Below are 12015 nucleotides of genomic sequence, written 5' to 3'. Positions count from 1 at the left end.
AAAGAGGAGCAGGCCCAGTACTGCCAGCACCCAATAAGCAAACTAGGAGCCCGGCCGCCTACCCGCCCTGTCCCGGGCTCCCGGAGTCCCCAGCTGGGTAACACCACCTTCTTTGCTTACACTTCCCCTCCTTCCCCACTGCGAGCAGCCCCGCCCCGAGAGCACGTGACTCCACCCGTCCCACCCCGCCCCGCCCCGCCGTCCCAGCGCGATCTCCCGTTGGCTGCATCGAGCGCCCCGCCCCCAGCCTGGGCGGAGCCGAAGCGCCCCGCCCGCCGGGGGATCAGTCTTCGGCGTCTGGCTTGCGCTCGGTGGCCCGACCCGGCTGTCGCGCGGGCGGAGCCGGGGCGGCGGGGCTGCTGCTGGCTGATTGCGCCGGACTGCGGGCCGCGACATGGTGAGCAGGGCTAGGCAGGGCAGGTGGGTAGGGGGAAGGACGCGCCGGAGCGGCCGGGGTGCGGCGCTGGCGGGTCGGCGCGGCGGATGCCGGGCGCGGGCGGGGGCTCTTTGTCCTCTGCCGCATGATCGGGACAAAGGAGGCAGAGAGGGACGGAGGTTGCTCGGCGGGGCATCTGCCCCTCTCCGCGATCCACGGTTCTGCGTCCTGCGCTATCCTGTCCGGGCTGTCCCAACACTCATTGACGGGGTTCCTGGCAGCGCCCCAGCGTGGTCAAGATGAGATCGAGGGGAACGGGGGGTGGGGGGGACCCAGGGAAAATCTGGCGCCCGTTTCATCGGTGGGAAACTGAGGACAAGCCGCGGCGTTTGGTCCCAGGTCGGGTCCGCCGTAACTGCGCGGTGTGGGCTTGACTGGATCTCACCTCCCATCCCCCAACACCCTCCCCCCCAAAAAAAACCCAGGTCAGGTGGACTTGATTTGTCTCTTCAGCTGTCGTTTCCTCCGCAGCTGTCGTCCCCTGAACGAGCCCCTGCTTCCCTCGCCTCGCTTTGCACCTTCGGTAGAGTGGGGGAGACGCGGCGTCGCCTGGCACCGTGCCTGCACGCCCGCGCCTGCACGCGGGAGCTGCTGGGGCCGCTTTCATCCTTGTCTAGTCCTCAGCCCAGATCACCTAGACTAGCTCAGCCGCCAGGAGAGAGGAGACAGGTCAGGTATATGACTTTTTGGAATAAGGCTTGAAATTAGTTATTTAGGATCAGGGCCGTCTGGATTGGATATCGCACATCCACTTTTAAACTGTGTGACCTTGGGCAGCTGACTTCTCTAAGCTGCAGAGTATTTGTCACCTGGGAAGAGTAGTAACTCAACTCTAGGATTGTTTTGAAACAGAAATTTTGGAGAGATCTATATAAGATGTTGAGCTCAAATGTGGCACCAAAGAACTTTTTCAGTGTCTACTATTCTGTCGCTATCAAAGTTGTATGGCTAAATGGAACCCCGAAGCGTGCCTGTCTGATTTCCACAGTAGGGACAGGACTCAGGCCTGGACCATGAGATTGCAGCTCACCTTGGGGGCAGTCCCTAAGCTTCTCAGCAGTGGGATGGCACCTTGAGCAGGTTCTCTTTTAGAGGGGAGGTGGAGGGTGAGGGGACAGTGGACGCAGCCGTGCTAGGTGTCAGCTTCCTTCTGAGTTGCCGTTGATCCTTGATCTAAGCTCCTGGATGGCAGAAGCCCTTGATAATGATGGTTTAGGAGTTTGGAAGAGGGAAACTTGGGTCAGGAAATACTTTGGGGCTGGGGTTTTTTGAAGAGGATACTTGGCAGGTGGCTTTGCTGGAGAATGGGGCGGTGCTGGAAGCTCCTGGGTGTTAGCTGGCCCTGAAAGCAGGGCACCATTCCTGGCTCCCTTAGAGGCCCCGGAAGGTGGGGTGGCACAGTGGTGCCCAGCTGAGTACAGTAACACTTGTGATGTGCCCAGTTAAGTAAGGAACAGGCAGTAGGGTGTCACCAGAGAAGAAGCTATTTGTGACATTGGGTCCAGGCCAGGCTCTGTGCATTGGGGTACAAGGGATCACAGAGGAAAAAGGGAGGAACTCGGCCTGCCCTGCTGCCCTCTGGCTTGAGCATGAATAGTGGTATGAAGAGTTATCTGGGGATCCCATGAAGAAGTAGGGGTAACAGTGACCCCTCACTAAGAAGGACCTACAGGAGACCCCTGCTCAGAGGCCACACTGTCATTTTGAGACCATTGCTCTGGGTCCTGAGAAAGCATGCCCATTGTTAACCATTGCAGACTGGGCTTGGAGTGCCCAGGCCCATGTTGACCAGTGCTCACCTGGAAGTTGTCACTGCTTTTGGTTCCAAAATAGGGCACTGTATGGCCTGTGCTCTAGCTGACCCCATGCCTCAGTTTCCTCTTCTGCAGAATGGATGATCAAGGCAATTAGGGAGGAGATAAAGTAGATTCTGGTGTGATAGCTGTGAGGTGGTCTAGAACTTTCCTCAAATGGGATGTGTTATGCCCTGACCCATGGGCCTTGGTGGATGAAAAGGGAGTCAGTGGTGTGCAGAGGGCTGTACTAGGCAGATTCAGGGCATCCCAGTTTCCTCTGGGCTCTGCTCTCTGCTGCCGCCCTTTCTTGCCTCAAGCATGAAGAGTTAGCTCAGTGTTTTTCAACCCTTTGTGGGGGTCAAACAACCCCTTCACATGGGGTCACCTAGGACCATCAGAAAACACAGACATTTACAATATGATTCACAACAGTATCAAAATTACACTTACAAAGTAGCAATGAAAATAATTGTGTGTTTGGGGTCACCACAACCCAAGGAACTGCCTTAAAGAGTCACAGCATTAGGAAGGTTGAGAACATTGAGTTAGCTGTTCTTGCTAGGGCTTAGACCTGTTGAGCTCTACTGCCATTCCTTGCCCCTGCCCTGAACTTGGATCATATCCTCCTTTCCCAAAGGCTGCTGCTGGCAGGCATGGGGACCTGTGCTTAGGAACCCGGGAGTAGTATGGAGTTATGCAGCTGGCTCAGGGCTATGGTCCTCTGATTGGTCCCCGTGAGGGTCAGCACACACCCAGGGTTGGAACACTCAGGAAGTCTTTACTGTGCACCCACTATGTGTCACTCTTAGGGCAGTACAGCACAGCTCTGAACCTGAAAGACAGCGACCTTTTTTTAGACTCTCTGGAGGCCACAGGCCAGGAGACAACAGCCAGGAAAAGACCCTCTAAAATAGGAGAATGGCAAATAGCTGAGAGCCCTAGGAAAGACTCGGGGAGAGGGGGCTGTAGGCGCTGGCCAGTGTTTGAAGGAGCAGCATCTGGAGTCCTGGAAGCCAGAGTCACCTCTAAGAGCGCTTCCAGCCCAGTACTAAGGATGGAGGCAGCCACAGGACAGTTCACGAGGCTTCCAGGGATGGTGAGGCCACCTCAGGAGCCCTCCCTTCTGAGCCTACCATGTCTGGATGTCTGTCCAGGAAGCAGGTTTAGATCACTTCTCAGGAAGCACCTGCTAAATTAAAAAAAGAAAGAAGCCTATTAGGGATAGGTGGAGGCCACAGGCCAGGCATAACTGGCTGGGCCACAAGTCATTGTGCTTAGAGGTGAGAGGCTCTGTCCACCTCCAGGCCTGGGGTGGGCATAGTGGACAAGAGTTTGAGGTCATCATCTTTTCCACTTCCTATCCTAGAACCACTCCAGACCCAAACACACATTTCCCTTTCTGAATTGCTACTGCCTTGCCTTCCTGTCAACCATGGAGGAAGGGCAGGTAGAGGCAGAACCATGGGTATCCTGTATGGTCTGGATGCATGGGCTTGTGGGAACTTATGTTGACAGGGTGAGTGCCAGGCTATGGAGCTAGCAGAACACTCTTGGGACATGCAGCTCTGGGAGTGGGGGAAGCCAGGGGCCAGGAGGCCAAGCCCAGGATGGGAAGGGGGGAGGGGAGCCTCCCTGGCCTTCTGGTTGGGAGAGGCTTCCTTCCTGGAGCCAGTGTAAATTAGGTCAGAGTGTCTTCCTCCACCTCCACATGGGTGCCATTTGAGGCCAGGCTCTTCTGTGTTGAGGTTTTGGGAACTGCCCTATACCTTGGAGGGTATTGAGCAGAACCCTTGGACTCTGCCTACCAGGTGTAGCCACGGAATGGAGTACCATGGGCAGAAGGAACTATGGGGTCAAAGGCCTGGGTCCAGGAGGATATTGGAAGGCACAAGGCTGGAGAGCAATTAGCAGGAATGAGGACATACTGTCAGTCTCTATACACACCTGGGCACATCCTATGTGTTCTGATTTCAAGAGTGGACCCAGGCAGCTCAGACCCTAGAGACAATGAAGGTTGACCATCAGAGGATGCTGCCCTTCCTTGCCGGGAGCTTCCCTGCAGCATCAGCACAGGTGACGAGGGTGGTGCTCCTTGGCGTTGACCCTGGTTCCTGGGCACTGCAGGGCATTGATTTGGCTACCTGTGATCTTCAGATAGAACTGACCCCTGACAGCCACCATGGTTGAATGAGAGTCTTTTCTAATTAAGGGGATCATTGCTCAAGGATGCAGCAGGCTCCATCACTTCTGGAGTGCATGGATCTTCCAGTGCTTTGTACCTCGGAGATGAGAATGGGAAGAATTTGGACATTCGGGTCTTATTCAGTGTAGGTTATGCCTGGCCTATGCAGAAAAGTCTTGTGGCATCGTCTTGGAACTACTCTGGTGTCAATTCCTGACTGGCATTAGTAAGAAAGTGGAGGGCCTTGAGACACTGGCACAGCCTGCTGGCTTCAGTATCTGGAAGCCCTGACCCCTTGGGGCTGTGGCTGGCTAGAATAAGCCCTGGAAGTTTAAGAGGAAGACTGGAGTTCAGGATCCCCAGGCCTTGTGTGTACCCATAGTCTCCCTCTCCTTTGCCACTTGCAACCTTGGCTAAGGGCGAGGATTGTGACTGACATGGAACTGGCTCTGAGGTCCTGTAACTAGGGAACATCTCAGCTCTCCATGTCCTGGCATCACTCTGTCAGCATGCCTGAGCCCAGCTGGCACTCACTTCCTGTTGCCACCCTAAAGGGTGTTGCACCCAGACTCTCCTTCCTGCCCTCAGAGCCCTAATAGTGCTGTTCTCCCTGCCATGAATGTTCTTCCTTGCCAGTGTGGCCTCTTTGCAGATTGCCTGCCCACCCACTTAGCATCACACCACCTGGTCCCTGTGTTCCCTATGTGATCATACCTGGACAGACATGTAGAAGCTGACCTCTTGGAAATTTGGCTCCTGTAGCTGTCTGTGCAGGAGCTAGCTACCTCACTCCTTCTGCCTTCCCTGAAAACCAGGGTCTTCACAGACCATCTGTGGCTCCATGGGACAGAGCTGTCTGCTGGTGTGTGGTCTCTCCCCCCGGACCCTAGAGGCCTTGAAGATGGAGTCATTCTGTGTTAGTTACCTGACCCCTCCCCCCACAGGAGTTGATACTTTTTATCTGCTTTTGGATCCTTCCTCTCTAGCCTCCTGGATGAGTGGTTACTGGACACACACTAATGGCTCATGCCTGTGATCCTTAGGCTCAGAGGTGAAGGCCAGAGAATCAGGAGTTTGAGAAAGCCTGGGCAGAGTAAGTCTCTGTCTCAGAGACAAACCAAAACCAATGTATACCTTCAACAGAAGAACCAGATTAGTGGCCAGTCCTCTTGGAGCCTCTGCTTCAACTGCCATGGCGCCCCTGTTGCCCTTCCCATCAGAGAGACTGACTGACAGCGGAAGCACCTGGCTGTTAGAAGTAGCTGGGGGAAGTAGGCTGGGTGAGCATCTGGGCAGACACACTGGCAAGCGAATCCCACAATTGTCATGGGTCGAGGGCACTGGTTGAGCTCAGGAACTTAAAAACACCCAGCAAGGGCCAGCTGGGTGGCTGAGTCCCATGTAGAGCCGCTAGTATAGTCTCTCCTGGCTTTGTCTTTCAGGACTGTTCTGTGCAGCCCGAATCCCAGCCTCGTTGAGCCAGCCACACCAAGAGCTTTCCACCAAAGAAGCCCCTCCAAGCACTGACCATGTCTATTATGGACCACAGCCCCACTACGGGGGTGGTCACGGTCATTGTCATCCTCATCGCCATTGCTGCCCTGGGGGCCTTGATCCTGGGCTGCTGGTGCTACCTGCGGCTGCAGCGCATCAGCCAGTCAGAGGATGAGGAGAGCATCGTGGGTGATGGCGAGACAAAGGAGCCCTTTCTACTGGTGCAGTACTCTGCCAAGGGGCCGTGCGTGGAAAGAAAGGCCAAGTTGATGACCGCCAACGGCCCAGAAGTGCATGGCTGAGCTGAGCTGCGAAGGCCATGGTTCTGTTTGCAGCCAGCCCAGAAGCACTGAGAGGGCAGAAGCAGACATGTTGCTATGTGAGAGGGATTGACACTTGCTGGCATGGTCTCCTCGGGCTTCGTCATTGCATGCACTGACGCCGGGTCCTGGCTGTACTGGCCTTCCCGCTCAGCCATCCAGTGGGCCTGCCCATTGCAGGCGGTGGGCAGGCCTGACCTTGCTCGGGCTCATGACCCCTTAGTGCTTTTGTTACTTGAATGTTTTAGCTGAGCCTGTTTTTGATGGAGCTACTACTGTAATGCGTGAACTAACCAACCTGTGAACTGTAAATAGGCCCAGAAGCACGTGCTTAAGCCTTTTTGCTGATTTTTAAAAATACCACATAGATCCCACAGGACTGGCTTGATGGTGACTGTACTCATGATGAGCTGAGGTATGACCATGGAAGGTCTCTGACTGGTCAGGCCCCAGTTGCCCTTGGCAGGGTACACTGAGGTTTTATCTGTGTATGGAGGGGAAGTGAGAGGCTCAGCAGCTGGAGTGCTTGGGTGATTTCTCCTTGGTTAGTAATGGGTGGAAGAAAAAACACACTCCTCCCTTTCTCTAGCTTCAGCTTTGTCAAATAGCAGTATGTGTAGATGGCAGAGTTACTGCAAGGAAGCTGCTGTACTGCTTGGAAGCCTGTGAAGGACAAGTCCTGAGTCCTGAGGGTTGCCAGGCAGCTTGGCAGAGCAGTTTCTTGCCCTTTGGTCTTGAGCATGCCCAGTACACCATTTAGTACAGGCTTTGCAGAAACTCCTCTGGTCCTCTGCAAACACCAGAGCCTGTGGTGGCTACTTGAAGTGTGAAGCCCAAGAAAGCAAGGTTTTGTTTTTGTATTTAATATTGTCTGCACTGGAGTGGGGGTGGGGGTGGGGGTGACTCTTGCTTTTTTTTTCTTCTCCCCACCTTTCCTTCTTCTCTGGTGGGTATTCTGTTTCACTTTGATCCTTGGAGCTTTGTAGACAGAGCTCCCTGACCCAGCTCAAAAGGCACTATGTGCCACAGAAGGTCATTTCTAGTGTGCATTTACAGCAGAGCCACCAGGAGTGCAAGTTCAGGGCCTGGTTCTCACTGTAGGGAACCAGCAGCTTGTGTTTCTGGGTACTCCTTATATCCATGTCTATAAGTTTGCTCATGTTAATCTCACCACTATCAGAGCATCTAAACCATTGTGACTAAACATGAGTGTGTTGGCATCCTCAGTGATGGACAGGTGGCCAGCTCTGGTTTGGCCAGCACCCTTGAGAGCAACGTGGGCAGGAAGCAGGCTAGGCTGGAGACAGCCCTAAAAAGCATGTGAAACGAATCTACTTTCTGCAACCCGAAGTGAGGAGCTGTGAGGAACACTTCTTTTTAGCAGTGTATACCAATGGCAGGGTGAGGGGTGAGGATGTTAAGAAACAGCTTGAGGTAATAAGGCCATCTGTGAAGATAGGAATGAGACACCTAAGGAGGGGTGAACAGCTTAGGAGAAATTCTTTGATCCCAGTGAGACAGCTAAGTCATGAAAACAGGTAGTCAGGGATGGGCTGGCCATCATCAGAGGCTGCTGAGGCTGGCTAGGTCTGGGAGCAATGACTCTTCAGGTCTAGTTGGGGTACAGAAGGTAGGAAAGGATCTGCCTGGAGTTAGGCAGAGGCTGAGGGGTTTGACCCATCCCCATCCCACATCTACCTTTCTACCTCTAATTGTCCTTGCAGTCAGCAGCTACCATCCATTGATCCAAGAACAGCCTGGATTGATGGTGAAGTTTAAGCCTGGCTCCTGGAGCTGCTCATCACTGCACTGTCAGACACAGGTTGCAGCTCTTACTATGTGAATGAAGTTTGTTTTTCAAACAGACATCATCACATTCTTATCAGTTGTACTTTTGGGGAGCTTCCTGTCTCCTTCCCCTATTGCCAGGAATGTCTTTGAAGTTTGAGTCTGCCCATCCAGAGTGGGATGAATGAGTGCTGAGTAAGTTCAGGCACTGTAAGGCGCTTGTGGGGTCTTAGGGAGGAAGAAAAACCTAGAACTAGTGAATGACTACATAACAGTCTTCCCTGTTCTTGTTTATCACTGGCCACCTTTTTTTTTTTTTTAGTGTGCACCAGAGCTGTACACTCGAGTGGTTCCTAACTTATGACCTCCCTTCAGATTTTTTCTCAATAGTGCAACTACTGAGGTCAGGTCTCTGATGAGTAAGAAGCTAGCTTTGCATCCTGAGAGAGGCAGGAACTCCAAGGCTAAGCCACTGAAGCAAGGACTGACTTCCCTAGATCTGCAAATGGACTGTGCTACTGCTGTGTCTCAAAACTACCAAGTTTGTGCAATAAGTGGAAGGGATGCCATTCCTGATCAATAAATGTTGAATGACATTCAAGTTCATTTTCTAGACCACTGAGAAAAATCTTTATTTACAATAAATTTCAATAAAATTTGCATAAATATATTCCCAATGTACATTTTTCACCTCTGATTCCTTCATCTCATTCAAAAGTTAGTCTGTCCTGTTTTCATGCTTCCTTTCTGATGCCAGAGTAGAGCTGGTGGTGGAGGGCGGAGGGGTGTCTTCACGTAACTGGGTAGCACCCATGGGCTTAGAGTGGTTGGGGCGAGCCTTTTCCAGAGGGGCTGGTTCCTTAGCTCTACCTTGGCCCTCCAGCTCCTTCTCCATAGTGGCCACAAGGATCTTGAGCCACGTGTGTTCGGGGAGGAGGGTCTTTGAGGCCCCGGTCAGCTTTTGGAGCTCACGGGCCTTCTGCAAATACCGGGCCTGCAGTTTCTGGCTGTGGTGCTGGAGTAGCCTGTGCTGTTGCTCCAGGGCCCGCTGCCGTCGCAACAGGCGGTGCCCATCCCTGCGGGCACTAAAGAGTCGGCCTTCCACCTGCTCCTGTGTACGGCGTAGGCTGTTCATCTCAGATCTCAGCTTCTGCATGGCATTCTCCATGTGAGAGATGTGTTCACGCTGCAGGACTGCCTCACTCTGGACACATTCTTGGGTAGGAGGGCTGATGCCAAGGTCCTGGGGGGCAGAGGCAGGATCTGAGTGATGCAGAATGAACCTCAGCAGATTTGGAAGGGTGATGGGAAGGTCTCCAGGGTATTTCACACTTAAGTCCTTTCTGAAGAGGAAGGGAAAGTCAAAAGTGAGGTCTCAATCGACACAGTGAAAAGACAAATGGGACTTCATGTCAAGCTGGCCACTCTGACCAAGAAAAGACACTTGGTTCTTACTGAAAGGAAGAAACTGCTGCCTCAGTAAGCACCTCTATGGAACTGAGATACCCCACAGATTGGCACTGCAGTTGTTAAGGTAATTTAACTAATCTGTTTGTTCCTGAATAGAGAACTGTTTCTGTACTCAACTTTAAAGAAAGACAAGCACACTCAGGCCTAAGCCCAAAGCCAGTGCCACTGGAAAAAGGGAAGAATGTGGCTACTTTGTGTGAGCTACATGGGCTGGTAAATAGTCCTGAGTCTGGGCTGTACTCAGTTACCATGGCCATTAAGAGTGCTAAGTAAACTGAAAATACAAACAAACAAAACCATAACAGCACATACTCAATGCACAGTATCTATAGCACAGTGTTCTTGGATAACTGAACCCCAGAAAGGGGACACTGGGCTCAAACCTGACAAGTGCTACCGGCAAATGTACCAACCAAGGGACTAAGATAAATTATAGCTACTTAACTGTCACTGCAAAGAATTGAGGATGGCTACATTAAAAGGGCTACATCTTTGTGCCATGTTTTAGTTGAGAAAGGTCCTTTTCAGAACTTGTCATTTAGTTGTCCGGCCTCCTAAGTTTCTCTGCTAGGCACTGTGTCCACACAATCTAACCAACATAACTCAAAACACTAGCTTCCTACAGTTCTCCCTTAGGTCAGTCAACAGACAGGAACCAACACCCTTAGAGAGTAAAGGAATGGCGATCACAGGACACTAAAGGTAGTGTCCCATGCTGCTCTGCCCAGTGCCATATATTGTCAGCAAGTGACTTGAGCTCTTAAAATGGTGGTAAGAGTGCTGTGTGCCTCAGAGGGCTAGTGTAAGGGATGAACAACAATAGCTTTTTCAAAATTGCATTTTGAACCAGGTTTGGAAGCACACATTTATAATCCTTCAGGCAGGAAGATCACAAGTTTGAAGCAAGCCTGGGCTACATAGTGGGACTGTGTCTCAGAAAAGAAAAAAAATTGCATAGTTCCTTAATGTACCAACAATTGGGGGCTGGAGGGATGGCTCAGTGCTAAGAGTGCTGGCTGCGTTTTTCAGAGGACCTGGGTTCAATTCCCAACACCCACATGGTAGCTCACACTTCTCTGTAACTCCAGCCTCAGGAGATCTGATGCCCTTTTCTGGCCTCTGATGGTACTGTACACATGCAGGCAAAACACCAGTACACATAAATAATCTTTTTTTTTTTTTTTTTTTTTTTGAAATGGAAAAGCCTTGTGTGATGGCACACACCTTTATTTTTATTTTATTTTATTTTTTGTTTTAATCTCAGGTCATTCACTTTGTATCCCAGCTATAGCCCCCTTCCTCTTTCCCTCCCAATCCCACCCTCCCTCATCTCCTCCCCGCCCCCTTCCAAGTCCACAGATAAGGGAGGTCTTCCTCCCCTTCGATTTGACCCTAGCTTAATCTATTATCTTCAGGACTGGCTGCAATGTCCTTATCTGTGGCCTAGCAAAGGCTGCTCCTCCCTCTGGGTCAAAGAGCCAATCATTGAGTTCCTGTCAGAAATAATACTTGTTCCCCTTCCTAGGGAACCGTCTTGGATACGGAGCTACCATTGACTACATCCAAGCAGGGGTTCTAGGTTATGTCCATGCATGGTCCCTGGTTAGAGAAACAGTCTCATAGAAGACCCCTGTGCCCTGATATATTTGGTCCTTGTGGAGCTCCTGTCCTCTCTAGGCACACACCTTTAATCTCAGCACTAGGGAGGCAGAAGCAGGTAGATCTCTATGAATTTGAGGCTAAGCCTGGTTTACATAGCAAGTTCCAAGATGGCCAAGACTACTTAGAGAAACTCTGTCTCAAAGAGCCAAAATAAATAAAATTAAACAAAATAAAAAATGGACAAAGAAAGATGCACTAATTAAAAACTTGTACACACTTTCCGCACACAAAGCCAAAATCCAAAAAGTCACCTAAAAGTGACAAAAGGCGTTTTAATAGGTAACACTTTTCCTATCAAAAATCCTAAGAGAATTAAGTCAGATATGCTAAGCTGCACATGATGATCCACACTGGTAACCCCAGCACTGAAGAAGGAGACTGAGGCAAGAAGAGAACCAGAAGTTTGAAGCCAGTGTGGCCTACACTGTGAGATCCTATCTCACAATAAAAAAGAAACCAGAAAATATACTCCTTACCCCTTTATGTAATGTTTATGGAGAAAAACAGCCTTTAGGTAGCTTTTTACAATTGTAAAAACTTTCACCTGACAGAAAAAAAAGTTTGTATATCAGCTCTATTTATCATTCCTCTGAAAGTGCTCTTTACAGGGGAAGTTCTTCCGTGGGCCACTCAGTGGGAGTCTGTGTTGTGGGCAGCTGGGCCTGCTACTCTTATCAGTCAACAGTGGAGTGTCTTCTAGTGCCAAATGTAGGTGCACCACTTCAGCAAAGAGCTGTGAGACACCTTAGTATGTCCTAGAGACATTCACAGGATGAGAATGGAATGCAGAATGCTATTTTCATGTCTTGGGGCAGTTCATGCTTAAAGTGCTTTCACACCTTTTTTTTTTTTTTTTTTTTTTTTTTT

At 51.0% G+C, this 12015-nt stretch overlaps 2 protein-coding genes across 4 annotated transcripts in view; one reads left to right on the top strand and one right to left on the bottom strand.

The window, feature by feature from the left end:
* Window positions 1-303: 303 nt before the first annotated feature.
* On the top strand, window positions 304-8686 carry Snn (stannin). The gene is made up of 2 exons (XM_055597793.1): window positions 304-397; window positions 5857-8686. Exon 2 carries the CDS (start codon window positions 5944-5946, stop codon window positions 6208-6210), a length of 267 nt encoding a protein of 88 aa, XP_055453768.1. The 5' UTR covers window positions 304-397; window positions 5857-5943; the 3' UTR covers window positions 6211-8686.
* Txndc11 (thioredoxin domain containing 11) overlaps window positions 8619-12015 on the bottom strand; it is a 62664-nt gene continuing 59267 nt past the window's right edge. For 2 of the 3 annotated variants that reach the window (XM_055597790.1, XM_055597792.1), the window contains one exon: window positions 8619-9359. In XM_055597790.1, coding sequence (XP_055453765.1) covers window positions 8735-9359 — 625 coding nt within the window. In that variant the 3' untranslated portion in view covers window positions 8619-8734. The remainder of the gene's footprint in view (window positions 9360-12015) is intronic. The other variant, XM_055597791.1, reaches the window with a different exon arrangement.

This window comes from Psammomys obesus, unplaced genomic scaffold (genome assembly GCF_907164565.1).
Source record: "Psammomys obesus unplaced genomic scaffold, mPsaObe1.curated_primary_1811, whole genome shotgun sequence".
Classification (NCBI taxonomy): Eukaryota; Metazoa; Chordata; class Mammalia; order Rodentia; family Muridae; genus Psammomys; species Psammomys obesus.
This window is presented reverse-complemented; position numbering and strand designations above follow the sequence as displayed.

Coding starts and splice junctions, on each gene's coding strand:
- Snn (XM_055597793.1), top strand. CDS start 5,944: ATGTCTATTATGGACCACAGCCCCACTACGGGGGTGGTCACGGTCATT.